Source organism: Alosa pseudoharengus, unplaced genomic scaffold (assembly GCF_046254945.1).
Source record: "Alosa pseudoharengus isolate Yale_2024_CS ecotype anadromous, Long Island Sound unplaced genomic scaffold, YU_APseudo_1.1 YU_APseudo_1.1_scf_20, whole genome shotgun sequence".
NCBI lineage: Eukaryota > Metazoa > Chordata > Actinopteri > Clupeiformes > Clupeidae > Alosa > Alosa pseudoharengus.
This window is the reverse complement of record NW_027468664.1, coordinates 1,163,010-1,185,509: the sequence shown is the minus strand read 5'-3', so window position 1 is coordinate 1,185,509 and position 22,500 is coordinate 1,163,010. Positions and strand designations below refer to the sequence as shown.

Here is a 22,500-nt window from a genome sequence, read left to right as displayed (position 1 = left end):
CAGCACACAGTGAACACACAGTGAGGTGAAGCACACACTAATCCTGGCGCAGTGAGCTGTCTGCTACAACAGCGGCGCTCGGGGAGCAGTGAGGGGTTAGGTGCCTTGCTCAAGGGCACTTCAGCCGTTCCTACTGGTCGGGGTTCGAACCGCCAACGCTCCGGTTACAAGTCCGAAGCACTAACCAGTAGGCCACGGCTGTGTGTGTGCACATGAGGGAGAGAAAACGAGTGGCAGGTTCCAGCTGGCTTGTCATTGTTGATGATAATTGATATCTCCTTTTTAATATAAGAAACTTATAACAGGATCATGAAGGCAACAAAGACGAGGTTAGAGGAGATCGCGGAGTTATCCGGTTCCCACTACTGACCAGTTAAACAGTAAAAGTCAGGGCACTTTGACATACTAGCTGCACTCATTGTGATTTGGATAATGGACAAGAATATGAAGAGTTGTCTTTGCCTTAATGTAATGGAGTCTTGAAGTCTTCAATAACTTATTTACATGACGATATGCCGATTAAAACGCATTCCACTCAGCTAGCTAGGTGGCTACTGGCTACCAGGCTCATAATTCACTTTTAATTGCAAACAGAACATGTCTACCTAGCATCATGTCATTGCATGCTTCTATTTCCAAAGGAATGAAAGCGGTTTATGCCAACTTAAAGGAATTATCCGGAGTAAAATGCACTTTAGATCGATTTCCGGATGATTGGGGGTACATACGTTGAGTTGACATCAAAATTATGTCATTCGGATGTGTTTTGAGAAAGTTCGATTGTACCGTTTTCAGTCACAACTCGTAGCCTGGAAGTGAGCGGGGCATTTCAATTGCGCCGCTACAAAACGCTATTTTTGTACCTCTTCTACAGTTCCAAACAACATAACACTTACGTGGTAGTGAGTAGAGGGTCCCTAAAGCCGAACTGAAGTATCCCGAAGTCTTTATGTGGTCGAATAGAGAGTCCAGAATGAATTTCATCAAGCCAGTACCTTTCTGGAAATTTTGCCATCTTTGCTGTAGGAGTCTTATTGCTGAGTGTGTTGTAACACGCTCTGGAAATTCACAATTTCGTCGCCGTTTTAAAAAAAAAAAAAACATAGTCCAGTATTTCTTTCGAAATTGAAATGAAGTTGTATGGACTGGACTATGTTTTTTTTTTTTAAAAACGGCGACGAAATTGTGAATTTCCAGAGCGTGTTACACAGCAATAAGACTCCTACGGACTTTCCCCTCAAGGTGGCGGCAAAGATGGCAACATTCCCGGAAAGGTACTGGCTTGATGAAATTCATTCTGGACTCTCTATTCGACCACATAAAGACCTCGGGATACTTCGGTTTGGCTTTAGGGACCCTCTACTCACTACCACGTAAGTGTTATGTTGTTTGGAACTGTAGAAGAGGTATAAAAATAGCGTTTTGAAAATAGCGCAATTGAAATGCCCCGCTCACTTCCAGGCTACGAGTTGTGACTGAAAACGGTACAATCGAACTTTCTCAAAACACATCCGAATGACATAATTTTGATGTCAACTCAACATATGTACCCCCAATCATCCGGAAATCGATCTAAAGTGCATTTTACTCCGGATAATTCCTTTAATAATAATAAATATTAAGATCATTGCACAATGGGTTTAAAGTGACAGTGCACCATTTACAAATGAGTTAAACAGCATTAAATGAGTGGAATTTCTTAAGAAATTAAATTACTGTGTCATTATTATCATATAAACGTGTTTTACCTTTACCTTTGTGGTTACTCATTAATTTTGTGATATATGTTGTATTTAATATGCCATTTAAGAAGCTTTAGTCTTTAGGGAGAAAATGTACTTTTTAATTGCGATTAATCTAGATTAATTCATTTCAAAATATGAGATTAATTAGTCAATTGTTTTTAATCGTTTGACAGCCCTAGTATAAACCTAGTATACATATGTGGACTTCACTTGATATATGTTTGATATATATGTTTTTTATGTTTATATGTATGCGGACTTAACTTGATATAAGGAAATATGTTTATATATATATATATATATATGTTGACTTCACTTGATATATGGAAATATGTTTTTTTATATGTTTGTTTATATATATATATATATATATATATATATATGTGGACTTCACTTGATATATGGAAATATGTTTTTTTATATGTTTGTTTATATATATATATATATATATATGTGGACTTCACTTGATATATGTTTATATATCCCAAAGGTTTGTAGGTGTAATGTGTGAAGTGAGCCTTGCCTCCTATACAGTTCCTACAGCACTGTGTGTGTGTGTGTGTGTGTGTGTGTGTGTGTACCTGTACTCTCTCCCTCTGCTCCCTGTCTCGGCGGCGCTGGTCCCGGAGTGTGTGTAGCCAGTGTGTGTGTGTGTCGGGGGAGGGGGGGAGGCCTTGCTCCAGGCGCCGCTGGCACATCTCCACTTCCTGCTCCCGCTCTCTCAGCTGCTGCTGCAGGGTCATAGTGCTCGCCTGACGCATAGACAGCTCTGCCACCAGCGCCATTAGACTCTGAGTCGACTCCTTAATACGGCCCTGCAGGGAACGCATCTACACACACACACACACACACACACACACCAGCGCCATTAGACTCTGAGTCGACTCCTTAATACGGCCCTGCAGGGAACGCATCTACACACACACACACACACCAGCGCCATTAGACTCTGAGTCGACTCCTTAATACGGCCCTGCAGGGAGCACATCTACACACACACACACACACACACACACACACACACACACCAGCGCCATTAGACTCTGAGTCGACTCCTTAATACGGCCCTGCAGGGAACGCATCTACACACACACACACACACACACACCAGCGCCATTAGACTCTGAGTCGACTCTTTAATACGGCCCTGCAGGGAGCACATCTACACACACACACACACACACCAGCGCCATTAGACTCTGAGTCGACTCTTTAATACGACCCTGCAGGGAGCGTACATACACATACTCACACAAGTACATACATACACACACACACACACACACACACACATACACATACTCACACTAGTGTTGTCACGATACCAAAATTATGACTTTGATACGATACCTGCCATAAATATCTCGATGCTCGATACTGAAACGATACCACGGCAAAATCCTAAAATATCTGGAAAAGAAAGAACGCAGACCTCCTCCAAGTGTATTGAGTCATTTGTGTTGAATTTGGTGCACTTTTGTAGTGTGCAGGTCAATTCTGTGTTCTAAACTTCCTACATAATTATTATTTTTTATAGTCAGTAAAATAGTAATTTGTGTGTGATTACGGTAAGTCCTTTATTGTTTGTTATAGTTAATTTACATTGTGTCGTTTTGGCAATAAAGTACCTTTAAATAGCCAAAGTAGACTAGATCAAGGTCAGTGTTGAAATTACTGCATGCAAATCACTGAATGCTATGCAGAGGGGCCTAATCTATAGGTCATCTGATGTAGGCTACCCTAGGCCTTCCCGTGTTTATGGGATTTCTTTGACAGTTGCAAAGGGTACTAGTGTACAAGTACGACATTCCAACCAGGTCTTCGTCAGATAGGCCTACACCATTAGGCTACCTGTTGCAATATATCTGTGTACATTACGTATATTTCTTTGATAACATTATTTGATACCACTTAACAATAATTATTAGGACTCGACACGCTTCAGTGGTATGCTGTGGGCTTTAATTAGCGCATTTCGGGTAGCCTATCCTACATCTGGGCAATAATTATTGAACAAATTGCAGTCTGCATGCCATATGACAAACATTACTGACCGAATATTAAATAGATCGTTTGCAAGTTATGGTAATGTTATACTAGCGTGAACATTGCGTTTTCATTATGTTAGCATATGATCAGTCGTTATCTCTCGTCAAAATACACTGATGAAGGAAGGTTCGCTTTATCCAAGAAAACCATGCTCGTTTCAGTTAGGCTAGACTAAAACTAAAGAGATGAACTTGGCACTAATCATGTAGTGGGGTTTTCTATAGCCTATTCGTTAACCTGTCGTTCTTTGAACTCTTTATAAATGTTGGGATATGTCTGCGAGGTGCTTAGCCAAGTTCTATGCGTAGCCTATTGCTTTTGAATGACTTAAACATATTTTACAAACGGGCCTCTGTGTACCTGATGGCTTGCCTTCACTATCCGCGATGTATCCGAAATAGTTCCAGAATTCACTTAGTTTTATCCACAAGCCGAGGACTGTCGACAAAAAACTATGTTGACGTTGGCTGCGCACTCACTCACTCAGCGCTGCCTGCTTGACACGCCCACTTGCTTGCGTGCAAGGAGCATGGAGAGTGGGAGCAGTCCACACAGACACAGAACGTTATTATTTTGATAAAGTATCGATTCTGAAAAATGTCGGAAATCGTATCTTTTTTTGCGTGAATGCATCGTGATACCTTTCTAGTATTGATACACCGTGCAACACTAACTCACACATGTACATACATACACACACACATGTATACACCAGTAGGGCTGGGCGATAAAACCATAGCGATATATATCGCAATAGACATGTAATCGATATCAATAAAAAATACGTTCGATAGAACATTCGATAATTAAAAGCAACACACACCTCCCGCCTTACGTTGTCCATAAATAATAGGCTAAATATATCTTGCATTGTAGCTATGTGCAACTCGACCAGAGTAGCCTAGGCGATAGAAGTAGGCCTACCTCAACACAGACTCTCAATGAGTCCTTGCCCCTTGCGCACTCTCTCTCCCTCTCAACAGGCGCATCCCTCCTCAGCATGCACATGTAATCCAAACATTTACAATCGTGAAAGACGACTGCTAAATTGATATTAAATCCGGTTAGCATCATTAGTACTCTGCACTAATTTGTTCAAAACTGTTGCATTCAAATTGACTGCTAAATTCTAATCATCTCAATCCCGATGCAAATGGAAAAGTATTTTCCCAGACTCAAACGGGCCTGTCCCAAGGAGAAAAAGTATTAATTTGAAACATAAACACACGTGGGGAAACTGAACAGTCTAACCAGTAGACTATGATAAACTAGCAAATTAAGCTACTTTGTTTACAATATTTCCAGGATTCAACCAGTGCTGTTTTTCATTCAGACTTATGTGCACATTTATTTATTTGAGTGTTTTTCATCATTGTATTGCTATTTTTTCCCCTGTTTGCTTTGATTGATAACTGAGGTGATTAAAATCAGAGGCTGGTGGTTATAATAATAATGGAGGAAGGAAGGTGCGCTTGATTGGTGTTGGTGGCATTATGTGAGGTTGTCATGGTGTTGGTTGCAAATGTGAGGTTGTGATGGTGTTGGTGGCAAATGTGAGGTTGTGATGGTGTTGGTGGGAAATGTGAACAATAGAATCTGTAGGCCGCCTATCCAGACACATCTAAAGCAGCAGTATGTACTACCCAGACACATTTAAAGCAGCAGTATGTACTACCCAGACACACTTAAAGCAGCAGTATGTACTATGTAGCATTTTAACTGTCAGAAAAAAGCTGTTCTGACATTCTCAGGGGTGGTCTGACCTAAGGAGCTAGGCTAGCATGCAGCAGGCAGAAAAGTTGTGGGTTCAATTCTTGGCTTCTACCATTGTGCACTTGAGCAAGGCACTTAACCCCAAATTGCTCCAGGGACAATGGACTTTGTGATATAATTTAAATATATAAGTCACTTTGGATACAAGTGTCTGCTAAATGAATACATGCAAATGTAAATAAATGCAAATTTAGGTCTTGGAAGTCAGGAAAAATATGTAGGCCTAATTATAAAATACTGTTTTCCAGAATGTGCAAAATTATGGAAAGTCTGGAGGTTTTGCTCAATGTAATAGTTTTTAGTTTAGACACGTTCAGACACGTGCATGTGTGTGAGTGTGTGACTGCGTGCATGTGTGCGGGTGTGTGTGCGTGTGCATGTGCGTGTGAATGTGCGTGTGTGCGTGTATGTATGTGTGCGTGTATGTATGAGTGTGCGTGAGTGTGTGTGAGTGAGTGTGTGTGTGTGTGTGCGTGCATGTGTGCGTGAGTGTGTGTGTGTGAGTGTGCGTGTGTGTGTGTGCGTGTATTTATGTGTGTGTGTGTGTGTGTGTTCGTGTGACTGCATGTGAGTGTTTGTGTGCGTGTGACTGCATGTGTGCGGGTGTGTGTGTGCGTGCATGTGTGTGACTGTGCGTGTGTGTGTGTGTGCGTGTATGTATGTGTGCGTGTATGTATGTGTGCGTGTATGTATGAGTGTGTGTGCGTGTGACTGTGCGTGCATGTGTGCCGGTGTGTGTGTGCATGTGTGTGTGTGTGAGTGAGTGTGTGTGCGTGTATGTATGTGTGCGTGTATGTATGAGTGTGCGTGCATGTGTGTGTGAGTATGAGGGGCCGTCTAGGCCTTAATTCATACTTGGTCTTACACACACTATCATAATCTTGCACATACACCACTATACTCATGCACACTCACTATTATAGTCATTTTACATGTATGTATGAGAGGGTATAGTCGTGTATGTGAGAGAGTATAGTAGTGTATGTGAAGGAGTATAGTAGTGAATGTAAGAGAGTATAGTAGTGTATGTGAGAGAGTAAAGAGTATAGTAGTGTATGTGAGAGAGTTTAGTAGTATATGTGAGAGAATATAGTAGTGCATGTGAGAGAGTATAGTAGTGTATGTGAGAGAGAGTTTAGTAGTGTATGCGAGAGAGTATACTAGTGTATGCAAGAGAGTATAGTAGTGTATGCGAGAGAGTTTAGTAGTGTATGCGAGAAGGTATAGTAGTGAATGCAAGAGAGTATAGTAGTGAATGTGAGAGACTATAGTGGTGTATGCGAGAGAGTATAGTAGTATATGTGAGAGAGTATAGTGGTGTATGTGAGAGAGTTTGCATGAAACGGAAGGGAGTTTGCATGAAACGGAAGGAGTTTGATTTCTCAGTTCCTGATTGGTTTGTCAATGTCACTTCTCTCTAGCTAGCCAATTAAAATCAAGGAAGGGGCAGGACCTACACTGTCAACAATGTTCATGTAGACCTAGTGGTCGAGGGAAAAATCAGCCAAGTCCTATGTGACTAAATATTAAACTACTACTGCAAACCGAATGCGAATTAGGCTACAAAGACATGAGGGGTGACTATTCTATTGTAATTGCCTAGGCTACCAGCTCCTTTTGTCTGGCGAAGTCATATTTTAGTGAACTGAGTCCTGAAAAATTGCTGCGGGACCTAACATTTACACTGTCAACACAGTTCGTATAACGTTAGTGTTGGAGGAAAAAATCAGCCAAGTCCTATGTGACTAAATATTAAACTACTACTGCAAACCGAATGCAAATTACAAAGGCACAAGGGGTGACATATTCTATTGTAATGCCAGCTCCTTTTGTCTGGCGAAGTCATAGTTTAGTGAACTAAGTCCTGAAAGATTGCCATTTCAGTTAGCTAGTTAGTTAGCATTAAGCCAGGCAGCAACGACATGCTGCTGGTAGATAGTTTGGTAACCTAGCAAGTAGCAACAATAAACACTTGACCCCCAGCACTCTGAAAGGAGCGCTGTCCGGAGCTCTGTTCTAGAATCTTTGGCTGTCAGTGCAAAAATAGCGATGTGGACACAGGCTCACGAGTCACTGGCAACAGCAGACAAGGTTACCAAAACGTCTGCCAGCCAAACTGTAATGCATGTCCTTTTTGGAATGTTGCTGGAATGCTAGCTAACTAGCTAACTGCAATGGCAGCAATTTTTCAGGACTCAGTTCACTAAAATATGACTTCGCCAGACAAAAGGAGCTGGTAGCCTAGGCTATTACAATAGAATAGGCACCCCTCATGTCTTTGTAGCCTAATTTGCATTCGGTTTGCAGTAGTAGTTTAATATTTAGTCACATAGGACTTCACTGATTTTTTCCTCGACCACTAGGTCTACACGAACATTGTTGACAGTGTAGGTCCCGCCCCTTCCTTGATTTTAATTGGCTAGCTAGAGAGAAGTGACATTGACAAACCAATCAGGAACTGAGAAATCAAACTCCTTCCGTTTCATGCAAACTCCCTTCCGTTTCATGCAAACTCTCTCACACACACCACTATACTCTCTCACATACACCACTATTGTCTCTCACATATACGATTATACTCTTTCACATACACTACTATAGTCTCTCACATACACTACTATAGTCTCTCACATACACTACTATATTCTCTCACATATACTACTAAACTCTCTCACATACACTACTATACTCTCTCACATACACTACTATACTCTTTACTCTCTCACATACACTACTATACTCTCTCACATTCACTACTATACTCCTTCACATACACTACTATACTCTCTCATATTTACGACTATACCCTCTCATACATACATGTAAAATGACTATAATAGTGAGTGTGCATGAGTATAGTGGTGTATGTGCAAGATTATGATAGTGTGTGAAAGACCAAGTATGAATTAAGGCCTAGACGGCCCCTCATATGTGAGTGAGTGTGTGTGCGTGTATGTATGTGTGCGTGTGAGTGAGTGTGTGTGTGTGTGCGTGACTGACCTTCTTGGCGAGTTGCAGCGTGTCCTGAGTGCCGCTGTCGGCCTTGTCTCTGATCCTTTGGCAGAGTCGTCCCACCTGGTCGTACACCAGCTCCTTCTCCAGCAGCTGCTCCTCTTGTTCCGCCAGACGCTGCTCCATCTGGGACACACACACACACACATCGTTTACACACACACACCGTTTATTCACAGAACACACACACACACATCGTTTACACACACACACATCGTTTACACACACACCGTTTACACACACACACACACACACACACCGTTTACACACAGAACACACACACAGACCGTTTACACGCACACACACACTCACACACACTCACACTAGGTGCACAATCTACGTCTGGAAGCCAATTATTTGTTCTTGCACTAATAAATAAGAACAATGATCTATATGCTTCAAAGAAAAAACTAATTGAACACTCAGGGCCAGATGTACTAACGCTTTTGCGCCCACTTCAGGCGTATTTGTTGTGTAAAATCATTGTGAGGTACAATCAGGTCGCAATGATGTAAAAGCGCAAACTGCCTGTCGCGGGAGCTGAGAGTGGCAGATTGCGTTTGTCATGTCATGCATATGCATTCATGGGAGGATCCAGGGGAAAGTGGGAGTTTAGCGTAAAAAGATGGGAGGGGAAGAGTAAAGAGCGCCTAATTATGTATTCCGCGGTATGTAAAGACTGCTCCTGAAAGCGCACGTCTATTCTGCGCCTAAATACTTCTGCCTTGTAAAAGCAGGTGTTAATCCAAATTGCAGTTCAATGCGTCAATAAGAGAACCTTTCAAAGACAACAGAAGCGCTATTTAGAGCACCAGTTGTAGTGGCACCTTGTTGGTTCTAATTGTTCTGTACCACCTTTTGAAGTCAGTCTACAACCAGTATTTGAAACGCGAGCAAACCAAAAATCTTCTTTTGAAATGTTTACTTATAAAACACAAGTTATACATAAGCATGGCAAGCACGGTCAAAAAACTGTATTGCTTCCAACGTCTCTGACAAACTAAAACGAATTACGTCCAATCAATTACGCTATGACGTACTGCTGTCTAATTGGAAGCTCAAAATATTGCAATGTTATCAGACCTAAACATTACTAAATTATGCAGTTTAAACTATTACATTCTTATACATTTTCATGAAATAATTTTTACCATTTTAACTGTTTTTAAACTAAATTATAATTCCAAATAAACTAGTCCCTATTTGGCTCTTACATTACCCGGCCCCTAATTGGTTAGGCAGGAAGACTAAGCAATTATAAACTTAAACACTGAGAGCCAAACAATTTCTAAACGTCCATAAACTATCAACTTGTTTCTTCTCTCTTCTATTCTTCTGACATCGCCTCTTCCAACAAGCACAGTTTGTTTACAGGCCTTTCCAGAGTGCTGGTCTTGGTCTTTATCTTCACTCTTCGTACTGTTCCACTGGAGTCCGGCAATGTTTCAACTACTTTACCCATGAGCCAAGAGTTCTGTGGGGAAGAACCATCCACTAGTAGCACAACATCTCCCGTTGTGAAGTTTCTTCTTGGCTTCAGCCATTTCTGGCGCTCCTGAAGAAGTGGAAGATATTCCCACGTCCATCTAGTCCAAAATAAATCCACAAGATATTGAACTGGCTTCCATCTCTTTCTTGTGTACAAGTCGTCTTTGCTGAAAATCCCTGAAGGCATGTTGGGTTGAGATTTCAGCAGCAATAAGTGATTGGGTGTTAGAGGCTCTACATCGTTCACATCATCTGAGACAGTTGTAAGCGGCCTGCCGTTGATGATGCTTTCGACCTCGCACATTATTGTCAGAAGACAATCATCGTTCACTGCTTGCTCTTTCAAAAGGGAGTTAAGGATTCTTCGCACTGTCCGAATTTGCCTTTCCCAAACCTCGCCTTGGTGGGAAGCAGCTGGGCTGTTGAATATCCACTTTATTCCCTTTGGCTGCAAGGCTCTTTCAATCCTGTCATTATCCAGCTGTTGAATGGCTTCTCTCAACTCTCTTTCAGCGGCCACAAAGTTTGTGCCGTTGTCAGACCGCATGATGGTGACTTGACCTCTCCTGCACACCAAACGACGAATTGCATTAATGCAGGAATCTGTGTCGAGGCTATCTGCAACTTCGATGTGCACCGCACTGAGAGTGAGACAAGTGAACATCACGCCGTACCTTTTGACTGTACCCCGGCCCCGCTTGACATCAAACGGCCCGAAGAAATCAACACCGGTATTTGTGAAAGGAGGCTTATCTGGCAAGAGCCGATCTTCAGGCAGGTTTGCCATCTTTTGTTCACCAACCTTTCCATTAATCCTGCGACACACTGTACATTTATTGATTATCTTTCGAATTGCAGAATTGGCTTGTGGGATCCAGTACCTGCATCTCAGTTGTGCCAAGACATAACTGCGTCCATAGTGTCCTGTTCTTTGGTGTATGTCGCTCACAATTAGTGTAGCAACTCTGCTGTGCTTCGAAAGAATTATTGGATGTTTAGCATTTTCTGGCATAGCAGACTTATTTAGTCTTCCGCCAACCCTTAACATGCCATCTTGAAGAATCGGATCCAATTTGAACAGCTGACTGCTGTGACTGAGCTGTTTTCCTTTCTTCAGTACTTTGATTTCTTCTCCAAACTGTTGTCTTTGACTGAATTGGATTATTTCTGATTCTGCGGCAACCAGATCATCCAAGGTAAGTGATTTATTTTCTGTTGCTCTTAATTTCTTCATTTGTAGCTCTAACTTTGATCTTTCCTTTTCAGGGTCCGTTTCAGTTTGTCTGATCATTCTTGATATTTCCTTTCTTTCCTCTTTCAGTTTCAATAGAGTTTCCTTCACCTTTAAAATCCAGGCCACTGATCTTTTTAGTTTATGCCAGTCCGAGTAATAGTTGATCAGCTTGTTAATTGGCTCCATATTTTCTTCAACCTTGATAATGTTGACCGTAGCTCCATTCTTGACTTCCGGATAATTTGGAAGGCTTTCTTTCCTTCGCACAGGCTGTTCCGGCCAGTCACATTCCTTGTTCAGCAAGAAGTCCGGTCCACTGATCCATGTTCCTCTTTGCACCAAACTCTTCGCTTTCAGGCCCCTGCTGGCTTGATCTGCAGGATTTTCCGTTGTTCTGATGTACTTCCATTGCGATGGCTTGGTTGCTTCTCGGATCAACGAGATTCGGTTCGCAACGAAGGTTTTGAAACGAGCTGTTTCACTGTCAATGTATCTGAGCACTGTAATGCTGTCTGTCCAGAAAACAGATCGTTGCAGTGGAACTTGAAGCTCTTGATGTAACATCTTCTCTATTTTATTTTAACAGCGACAACTGCTGTGGTCAACTCAAGTCTGGGGATTGTGACCAGTTTGAGTGGGGCCACTCTCGATTTCCCCATGAGGAAAGCACAATGCTTCTCACCTTGGCTATTCTCTAGCAGCAGATAAGACACAGTCCCATACGCGTACTCTGAAGCATCTGAAAAATAATGTAACTGTATTGCTGCAGTGCATCCAAAATCTGTAGGCTTCAAACACCTGCTCACATGGAATGTAGAGAGATGACTGACATCTTCGATCCATCTTTTCCAATCTTCAGTGTGTTTTTCGCCAATGTTCTCGTCCCATCCGTATTGTTCTTTACAGAGATATTTCAGCAGGAGTTTAGCGGGCAAGATGACCGGAGCCAGAAAGCCAAGGGGGTCGTAGATGGAATTCACGACTGATAAAATGCCTCTTCTGGTCATCGGCTTGTCTTGCAGCTTCATACTGTAGGTGAACGTATCAGTCTCTGTATCCCACTGTACACCGAGGGTCCTCTCGACTGGCAAAGCATCATGTCTTAGATCCAAGTCTTTCACTTCACTGGCTCTATGTACTTCAGGGATTGACATTAACACCTTCCTGCTATTGCTCATCCACTTTGTTAAAACAAAGCCTCCACTGGCACACAGATTACGAAGATCGCTAGCCAAGGTCACCGCATCGTCTTCTACAGCTACACTCTTCAGACAGTCATCTACGTAGAAGTTGTGCAGGACTGTATGGACAGCTTCTGGACATGCATCAGCCTTGTGATCTTCAGCAGTTCTTTTCAGTGCGTATGAGGCGACACTTGGTGAGGAAGTGGCTCCGAACAGGTGCACGGTCATTCGGAATTCCTCCATAGGCTCATTCAACTTGCCGTTGGGCCACCAAAGAAAACGGAGTAGGTCTGCATCACGTTCCGGCACCTTGACCTGATAAAACATCGACTCGATGTCTGCCATTATAGCTATTGGCTCCTCAGGAAATCTTAAAAGGACACCAACTAACGTGTTGGTTAGGTCGGGTCCTTGGAGCAGCTCACTATTCAGAGACCTATCCTGAAACAAAGCTGTGCAGTCGAAGACCACCCGCAGCTTTTTTTTCTTTGGGTGATACACCCCATGATGTGGTATGTAAAACACCCTGTTGTCGTCACGTTTAAGCTGGTGGACTGGAACTTGTACAGCTTAGCCTTTGCCAATGATGGTCTCCATAAAGCCCTTGTACTCTTCAAAGAATTCAGGATTCTTCTTAAACTTTCTCAGCAAACAGGCTATGCACTGTTCTGCCGCACAACGGTTATTAGGCATTTGGAGCTTCTCATTCCTGAGTGGCAATCCAATGCTGTAATGCCCGTTCTCAAAAATTGTCGTTCTCTGCACAGACTGCAAAAACTGTCTTCATGAGACATCTCATCTTGGTCATCGTAGTTACGCTCTGGAAAATCAGTGTTATACTGTTGGACCAGTAGCTTCTCAATCTCCATTACAGAGATTCTGTTTGCTGAAACATTAGGCGTTTCATTCATTGCATCCAGTTCCTTTCTTACAGGCCCATTCACAACCCAGCCAATGGCAGTCTTCACGGCATAAGGGCCTCCATCCTCAGCATTAATGACATGTAGATAAGGCCACCTTTGGATATCTGACTGTTTAGGTATGTTCTCAGTATGAACAGGTATGTTGCTATGAGTGAACACCTTTGGTAGCTCAATGAATTTGGTGTCTTCCAGCCCGCACACTTCCAGGTCTGATATGACGAAACTGTTCATGAGCTTCTGTTCTTCAGGTTTGTCTTGACCCATGGTGCTAAGAAGTATTCGTGTCTGTTTCCCTTTAATGTTCAATTTCCTTTGCAGGTCTTCTGTACAGAGCGTTGCTGTGCTTCCCGGGTCCAGAAAGGCGTATGTTTCAATACACTTGTCACTCTTTTTCGATTTGATCTTCACCGGTACTATTGACAGCACACATTCCTCTTCTCCGGCCCCCGTGAGGCCACAGGACTCTTGCAGAATAGAAACTTGAGCACATGATACTTCGCTTCCATGACGACCATCTTTCTTTTCAGGTGAGACAGAACCTGCTTCTTTTATTATGTGCAGAATATCTGGATGCTTTAAAGCACATTCTTTACACTCAATTCTTCTTTTGCAGAATTTGCTAAGATGACCCGGAACTAAGCATCCAAAACATAAGCCCTTTAGTTTTAAGAAATCCACTCGCTCTTTATGTGGTTGCTCTTTGATCTTGCTACATGAAGCAAGAGTGTGAGACTGCTGACAGTACAAACATTGCTTCTCAAAGGCACTCAGAGTTTTACCTGAGTTCGCTGGCTTAACATGCATTTCTTGAGGCCCTTTGCTTTCGGCGAAAACATTGGTCGTGAAACTGCTTCCACGGACCTCTTTCCTCCCATGATGCTTTTCCTTTTGGTCAGTCTTTTCACTTGGGGTTGAGCGGCTGTCTGAGATATTACCAAAGAGAGGATCCATTGCTTTTTTAGCTTGGCGGTCTATGTAGCTCACCAAATCAGCAAACTTTGCTCTCCTTCCTCTTCGCTCTTTCATATCGTAAGCTTCAGCACGCCAACGTTCCTTCATTTTGTACGGTAGCTTAGACACCACTGTCCGTAGGTTGGTTGGGTTGTCCATTTCCTCTAAGAATTCAATGTCTTCCATAGTATTGCGACATCCAATCAAAAACATTGCATAGGCGCTCAATGCCTTCCCATCATCAGACTTCACTTGAGGCCACTTGAGTGCTTTGTCAATGTACGTGCTGGCGATCCGTAATTCATCCCCATACTGCTTGTGAAGTAGTTGCTTCGCCTCGCAGTAGCCTCTGCTAGGTGTCATATGAGCACAGCTGCGAACAAGCTCTTGAGGTTCACCAGCCGTAAATTGTTCCAAGAAGTACAATTTATCTTGATCATTGGTGGTTTTCTGCTCTATTGCGTGCTCAAACGCCCTAATGAAGGATTTGTATTGTAGCGCATCACCCTTGAACACAGGAATGTCTTTTGTGGGTAGCTGAGATAGCTGTTGTTGTTTTACAAGTAACTCAGTGATTACATTCTGTTTTTGCATAACTGCTAGTATGTCGTCACCTCCGTTAGGTTGAGCATTGGGCACGTAATTGGAGACTGGTTGAGACTGTAGTTGTATTCGGGAGTGCCTCGTTTGCGGTTGAATATGAATATTAGTATTAGCTTGTTGTGGGAGCATAATGCTAATTCTTTCCTTCTTGACGTTTCCACTTTGTGGCTTTTGCACTGCCGCGTAGCTACTCAAACCATCTTCAGATCTTTCATATTATTTAAGCACCCTTAATTTTGCTTTGCTCTCAGCTAACACAGTTTCCAGCTCTAACTCTTCCTTTTCAGTTTTGATTCTAGCTGTTTCAAACTCAAGCTGTTGCATTTTCTTTAGAGCTGCAGCGCGTTCGAGCAAGGCTGCATGTTCCGCTTCCTGTCTAGCTCTTGTTGATGATACTCATGACGCAACTGAGGTGCGACTTACTTGTGATCCACATGGGCGAGCATGTGCAGCATCACTGACCCCTAGGCCTACCTGTGAAACGCTGTCAGTTGGTTTAACAGTTTCTTGCAGATAATCAACCACATTATTTTCTTCATGCAGTACATTTTCCACTGGCTGTATAGGTTCGTGCTTAGTTGCAATCCAATTTTTAGTCGTTTTCATAAATTCTGTAATAGTTGCCATTTTAGGTTCAAACCAGTTCTCTTGATCAATTGTTTTTTCATCTTCAGTCAAAAGATTTGCAACTTCGTTGTTGAGACGGTTAAACTCATTTAGAGATGTTGCAAAATCATTTTCCATCATATTTTTCACCTGATGTATATTTTGAGCATCACTCATCATTGTCTCTAGCTCTTTTATTTTGCTTGCCAGAGTTCCTAACGTTCGTCTCCTCAATGCAATGCACTTCTGCAATCTCTCCTCTAACGCCTTCTCTGTCAGCTTACGTGACCTTCCCTGTTCCATTGTATCCTCGATACATCTATGTTCATCTTCCTCAGCCATCTTATAACTTCCAGAGTTAATGCTCTAGTTGTATGCAAACGTTTCAAGCACTTTCTTTAAAGGCACTTGTCTTAATAAACCGAGTGCAAAACAACTTCTTAAAGATCGCCAAAACTCCACACTGACTGAATCCAAGCTTGCTATCAGCATACGTTTTGCAGGGAGAAGTTCAAAGCTTGCAATTTCTTACAAGGAGCAGTTACAATTTACAAGTTTTTGTGGTGAAAGTATTTGTACTACCAAAAGCAACCTTAACTTTCGAATGTCTTACTTTCACTTTCATTCACTTAAACTTTCCTACTTGCTAGATTTTACCAATCTTCCATAGCCTATGTGCACAAGTAGTTTGAGTAGAACTACTGATCTTTATTATCTCCCTGCTTGTTTATATCTTATCTTGTATGGTATTATTTCATGATCGCTAAACATTTGATTCTTTTTAATGTTGTCATCAGTTAACTTCATTCAACGGCGCTTATATGTAGGCGCTGCCATTCAGTTGTGGAAGTTCGTAAATTGCGTTTATGGGCGGAGAAAGGCAGAGAAAGGCGCAGTTTACACTAAGGATTGAACGATTGATAAATCGGTCCACTTTCAGACTCGTTGTTAATGGCTGCATTTGGCCTTGGAAAAAAAATGTATATGTAAAATTTAACTTTCAGCGACACATGGAAAATATAATGCTAACTGAAATAACTTGCGGACAAGTAATAACTTTCCAAGACAACATCAAACTCTTAGGCCTAGGTGAATTCACAATCGCACTCAGTGGAGATTTAGGGCGTTTTCACACCGACAGCCTTTAGTTCGTTTTAATCAAACTCAAGTGTTTTGAGCCCTTGTTTTGGTTTGTTTGTGTCGGTCGGAATGCAACAATCTCACTCAGGTGCACACCAAATTGATCGGTCCGAAAGCTCAAAAAAGAGGTGGTCTCGGTCCGCACCATTTAACGAACTCTGGTGCGGTCCTGCTGGTGAGAAAGCAAACCTGACACAAACAGGTCCAACGGTCTATTTGCAGTGAATTACGGGAGTTAAGATCACTGGATCGTGAAACATGGAGTAGCCTACATGGCTGCACAAATCAGATTATTTTCTAGCTGCAGTCATTACTCGTTTCCAAACTCCACAAATCAGATTATTTTCTAGCTTATTTTTTCGCTGCAGTCATTACTCGTTTCCAAAATCCACAATTTGGCAATTCCCCCGGGAAACTGTCACTCCAGTGGGTACAACGAAACACCTGAGGGAGCTGTCTGCTCAATTCCCACGCATTTTGGTCCGCCTAGAAAAAGAAATGGAGCCTGGAAAACCCTACACAGACTTCACTACAGACTTTAGCAGACTGGTTTAGAAATCATTTAATAGCCAGAAATATGCCTGCCCTGCCCTAATAAAGAAATATTTGGTTAACTGCGAGTGAATCCCGTTTGCAGCCGTAGAAGAAACGCAGGACAAATTAAACATTCTGGTTTTCTCCGAGTGCAACGATGATAGACAGACATCATTTGGACAAAATATAGAGCATATTAACCTCCGTTGCTCAGCCAAATGCCTTATGCCATCGTTGTGGGCAGCCGTGGCCCACTGGTTAGCACTCTGGACTTGTAACCGGAGGGTTGCCGGTTCGAGCCCCGACCAGTGGGCCGCGGCTGAAGTGCCCTTGAGCAAGGAAAAGTGCCCTTTCGTTATGAAAAGTGGAGCGCATGGCGTAACAAGGTGTTCCTAGGTCTTTTAATCAGTCATATGGGTGTGTTTGGGGCGTAACATCATTTTAAACCAATGAGAATGACTCTGTCATTCCCTTTAACGGCGCAACGCGCGATATGTCAAATAAATGCATCGGTATTTTGGCATTCAACGGCGAATTTGAAGGGGGCTGCTTGCGAGACCGTATGGAATAGTCATTCTTAAACCATGCTTTACTAAAACCTAGCATAGCCTTCACGCATTTGCACTCGTCTATTATTTGAACTCATTGGCAAAGTGAAACTAACTTCACCAAGGAGTCAGTCAATGACAAGACAGTTATATGCAGTTACTTTCACTATTGACTGACAATGGGTTACCACATACATAGGTTAGAAAAAGCAACACTTACCCTAATATTGCTCAAATGACTGAATAAAACAACATTTATCCTGCAGAGGAGTTGCTTATATCTCGTGACAGTGCGTCTTCAGCTGTGCTCCATACGTGTCTCTCGCCTCTCCCCTAATCACTTTTAACCGTCATTACCAATTTGCAAATGATGGTGAATAACTACTCATCATGAGATGTACAGTATTTTGTAATATCTTTATTCTAATTATGTTTCCCATTGTAATCGTGCAATTTAATGCTTTGCATGGACGTGCGCTGGTGTGCGTTCATGAATGATAGAAGGATGGTGCGTGCACCTGCCAATATGACTGTTGACATGCGCTCTTAAAATAGCATATGAACAACTCGCCATTGACTTCTGACCAGGTTTAGGTGGTGTATGATAGCGATTTTTAGACAATGCGTGAGTCCCCTCCCTAGGTTGTTAATTGCCACACCCCTGGGCGCAATGCTTAAAAAAGAAACGTGCAAAATACCGAATTCAACTTTCCGCGGGTGAATAACGAGTATTACGCCATGCGCTGGTGACCCAAAATACAGCCCTCAGTGTTTTACGATGTCTTTGTCATGGGGAAGTGTTTTTCCCCATGCATTTATTCTAGGTTACTGTCAGTGACTGCCGTGAGAGAAGCGGGGTCTGTGTTGTGTTGCGTTAATTTATTTTCATTGGGCATGCCGTGCTGTGCCGTCCACAGCTCTTCAGTTCTGACAAAGCCAAATTACTCCTTTTGAAACAATGAGTGCAGGAAGCGCGTTTGTATGGTTATATTGCTTGACGGGGGGGATCCCAAGCAGCTTTCAGCCATAAGGCTACTTTGAGAACATTTCAATTCACCCGACACTAATATTCAAAATGTTGAAAACTATTTCGGCATAGCCTATAAAGCAGTTTAATTAAATGGAATGTTAGTTGTAAACAAACGAGCTACTTGGTGAGGCTTGGCCTCACAGATGCGCTCGTGCCTTAGATGGCAGGAAAAATCTTCACGATAGGCCTATTAACTAACCACCCGATTCACGTTGGCTGGGGGGAAGGGGGGCCATCAGACATTTGTGCCAAGTTAATCCGCCCTGCCCCCAACAAATCACACCTTCCCACCTCTGACAGCTTAAAAGAAGTCAAGAGGACTCCTTACTCACAGACCTATTCACAAACCTGCGGCATTTTGCCATGTTTTGAAATCCTATGCAGCTACAGGAGCTTCCAATCGTGAGGAAGCAATTTTGCATTGTAGGCATAACTAACATGCAATAACGCCGCCAACAACAACCAAACCTAGGCTCATCATTGTCAACATGTAAATGAAATGTAACATTATTGTGCATCAAATTAAAATGCAAACGTATGCATAACAGAATAATTTAATAATGTTACAAAGATACTACATCAATCTGTATGTTTCATTAGGCTACTAGGCTATTTGTTTTGCCTTGATTCATTTAGGCTATAGGCCTTTTTATTCAGGGGCCATATTCACAAAGAATTTTAAGGCTAAAAGTAGCTCCTAACTGGCGAATTTAGGAGCAACTCCTAAAAATAATGGGCGTGTCACTCCTAACTTTAGGACTCCTAATTTTTTCACAAAAAGTAATTCACGAAGCATTTTAGACCTAAAACTAGCACCTAAGTCACAGCTTAAGTCGAGAGGACTCCTAACTCACTAAGACCTATTCATAAACAGCTTTTTTGTGGCATTTTACGTTGCGATGTTTTGAAATGCGTAGCCTATGCGCAACAGGAGCTTCCAATTGCGAGGGAACAATTTAGCATTCATAAAAGGGATGCAATAACGCCACCAACAACAACCAAAACTACTCATTGTTAACATGTAAATGAAATGTAACGTTTCATTGTGAATCAAATTAAAATGTTCTCCTCTTTGCAAACATAGCCTAGGCATATGGTGACAGATTAATTTAATAATGTTGCAAAGGTAGGCTACTACATCAATCCATAGGCCTATGTTTCATTAGGCTACTAGGCTATTTGTTTTACCTTACTCTTTATTCATTTGGAGCGATTTGCTTCGCTTCTGTAATCTCGGCTTCATTGAAAATGAGGGCTTCCCTCAATGACCCTCCGAGAATAAATAAAGGTTGAATGAATGAATGAATGAATGAATGAATGAATGCAGGCTTGCCCAAAATAAAGGCCTGTGGTTTGCGCAGCCTACAGTAAATAACAGACCCGCCAGAATGTGCGTTATGATGCTTTTTTACGAGCAAGATGTTTTTGGTACCCTATGCACACTGCATGTTCTTAAATAACAATGATCATCAGTAATATTCGACCATCAATTTGGGTAAATGGGCAAGTGTGACCACCTTGATTGGCTGATGATTGTAACGCGGGCATGATTCCAAACACCTCCCTTACGATGATGAGTGACAGGTGACAGGTCTCAGAATGCGTGCGCTACACAAGGACGGAAGATGATGAATAACTGGGGCCGTAGGCTATTCACAAAGGCTTTTATCTTACTACTAGGAGTAGGCTACTCCTAAATCGCACTTAAAGATTTTAGCTTGGAGTTTTCTCTTAAAAGTTATTCACAAAGCCTTTCAGACAACTCCTAAACTAGGAGTGAGTCTTCGTGGCTATGGATGACGTCATTACTCATGCACGAGCTTGACTGAAGTGACCACCTTGATTGGCTGACGATTGTAACGCGGGAATTCCAAACACCTCTCTTCCGATGATGAGTGACAGGTGACAGGTCGGAGAATGCGTGCACTACACAAGTAGTGCGAAGGACGGAAGATGATTAATAACTGAATAAAAAGGCCTAGCCTACAAACAAGACAACATTCGAGGCCTTCTGTTGAAGAATTTTATATAAAGCCTGCGCTAACAGTAACCCTCCTGCCCCTGATAGGCCTACCACAGCTGTGGATAGTGTGGAATGTTCAAGTAATAACACAATCCCGCTGACCACCTCACACATTTCTCTAGATTTTGCAACGAACTTACATGACACAATGCCATAAAATATGCCAGTTTTAGGACACAGAATAATGATTGTAATGATAACAAGTGTAATGAGCTTTTCATTGTCGAAGGTGCATGGTGAAATGAAATTCTTACTTTGGAAAACAAACATTTGCTGATATCATCGCCGATCATCAGAATATTGCAACAGATTCTGTGTTCTGGACTGCAGGTAACTTGTTAAGCCAGTGGTTCTCAAACTTTTATTTCATTCCCCACTTTGATCAAGGGGCATGACTCATGATAGTGGAGATAACGTGTTATCCCGAGGCTTTTGCAAGTCAGCATCTTCGACGGTAGTCTATTAAAAATATAAGTTTTCGATGTCCCAAACGGAGAGCCATACTTTATTGTTTTTAACGATCTCTATGCTACTCACAAAAATGTAGGCATGGGGACATGATGAAGTAGGCTATCCAACTGTCGTGTGTTAAATTATTGTGATTACGAGCCAGTGGTTTTCAAACATTATGCGTGACTCGGACATCTAACTAAATGCAACAGGCTCATATCGTCCTCGCATTCGCAAAATGAGGACCAGTGTTTTGTCAAATTGCAAATAGCTATTCGTTTGAACTATTTTTTTATGATAGTATGAAGTGCTTTTTGTATAGGCTACTATCTTAATCTTGGAATATGGGGAGGGAAGTGGCGCGTCTGCAGTCAGCCAAATATGAATGTAATTCTGCGGCATAAAGCAGATGTATTTGTTTATTGTACAGAAAAATAAAAATGACATGTCAAGCAGTCAATTGACTACATTGCAGTCAAGAAGTAGGGCAAATTAAGACACTGTTTTGATTTGCGTAGTTGCGTTACCCCCAACACTGACAATAACATAGACAGCAAATTAATATATTTTTTCATTTTGTGGAGCGGCACCGGTAGGCTATCAAAAGCAGATTTCGATTTTCGCTACCACCGTGTAGTCAAGCCTTAAGCCATACCCAAGTAGCCTTAATCGAGGTAATGTTTAATTACGATTTATTTTGTTATTGAATTCGTAGGCTGGGATACCTCTCGGTAACAATTACGTTTAAAGGTAGCCTAGCCTCCTGCTTTTTCAGAAGGGGCGGCAGTCAGGCTACTGACAGAGCTATGTACAGTGGTAGAGCGACGCACAGTGGCTGAAAGTGGTACTAAAGCTTTACGCAGCTTCACGCCTCGTAATGCGCAACTGAAGTGGCCATTTGAAAGCGATGCCCACTGTAATGCGTGTGTGAAACCGGACTAAAGTTTGTTTGCAACATTGTAACAATTTATTGCCTGAACAACATACTTCAATCACAAGCGCAGTTGAATGAAGTTAACTGATGAAAACGCCCTTAGGGCCCTATCATGACATTCTAAAGTGCATCGTCACTCGTCAAAAGTCTATTCAAATTTAGTAGGATGTCCAGTTCACATTGGGAGGGGTTTCGTTATCAAACGTGGAGCGCATGGCGCAACAAGGTGTTCCTAGGTTTTTTAATCAGTCATATGGGTGTGTTTGGGGCGTA

General features: G+C 42.1%; 1 protein-coding gene across 1 annotated transcript in view; it reads right to left on the bottom strand.

Moving 5' to 3' along the window:
• The window catches only part of ccdc146 (coiled-coil domain containing 146), a 98,602-nt gene that overhangs the window by 2,523 nt on the left and 73,579 nt on the right, over positions 1-22,500 (bottom strand). Inside the window, exons 17-18 of the mRNA XM_076297461.1 lie at positions 8,568-8,705; positions 2,327-2,575 (exon numbers count right to left, since the gene is read on the bottom strand). Of these exons, the coding sequence (XP_076153576.1) occupies positions 2,327-2,575; positions 8,568-8,705 (387 nt within the window). The remainder of the gene's footprint in view (positions 1-2,326; positions 2,576-8,567; positions 8,706-22,500) is intronic.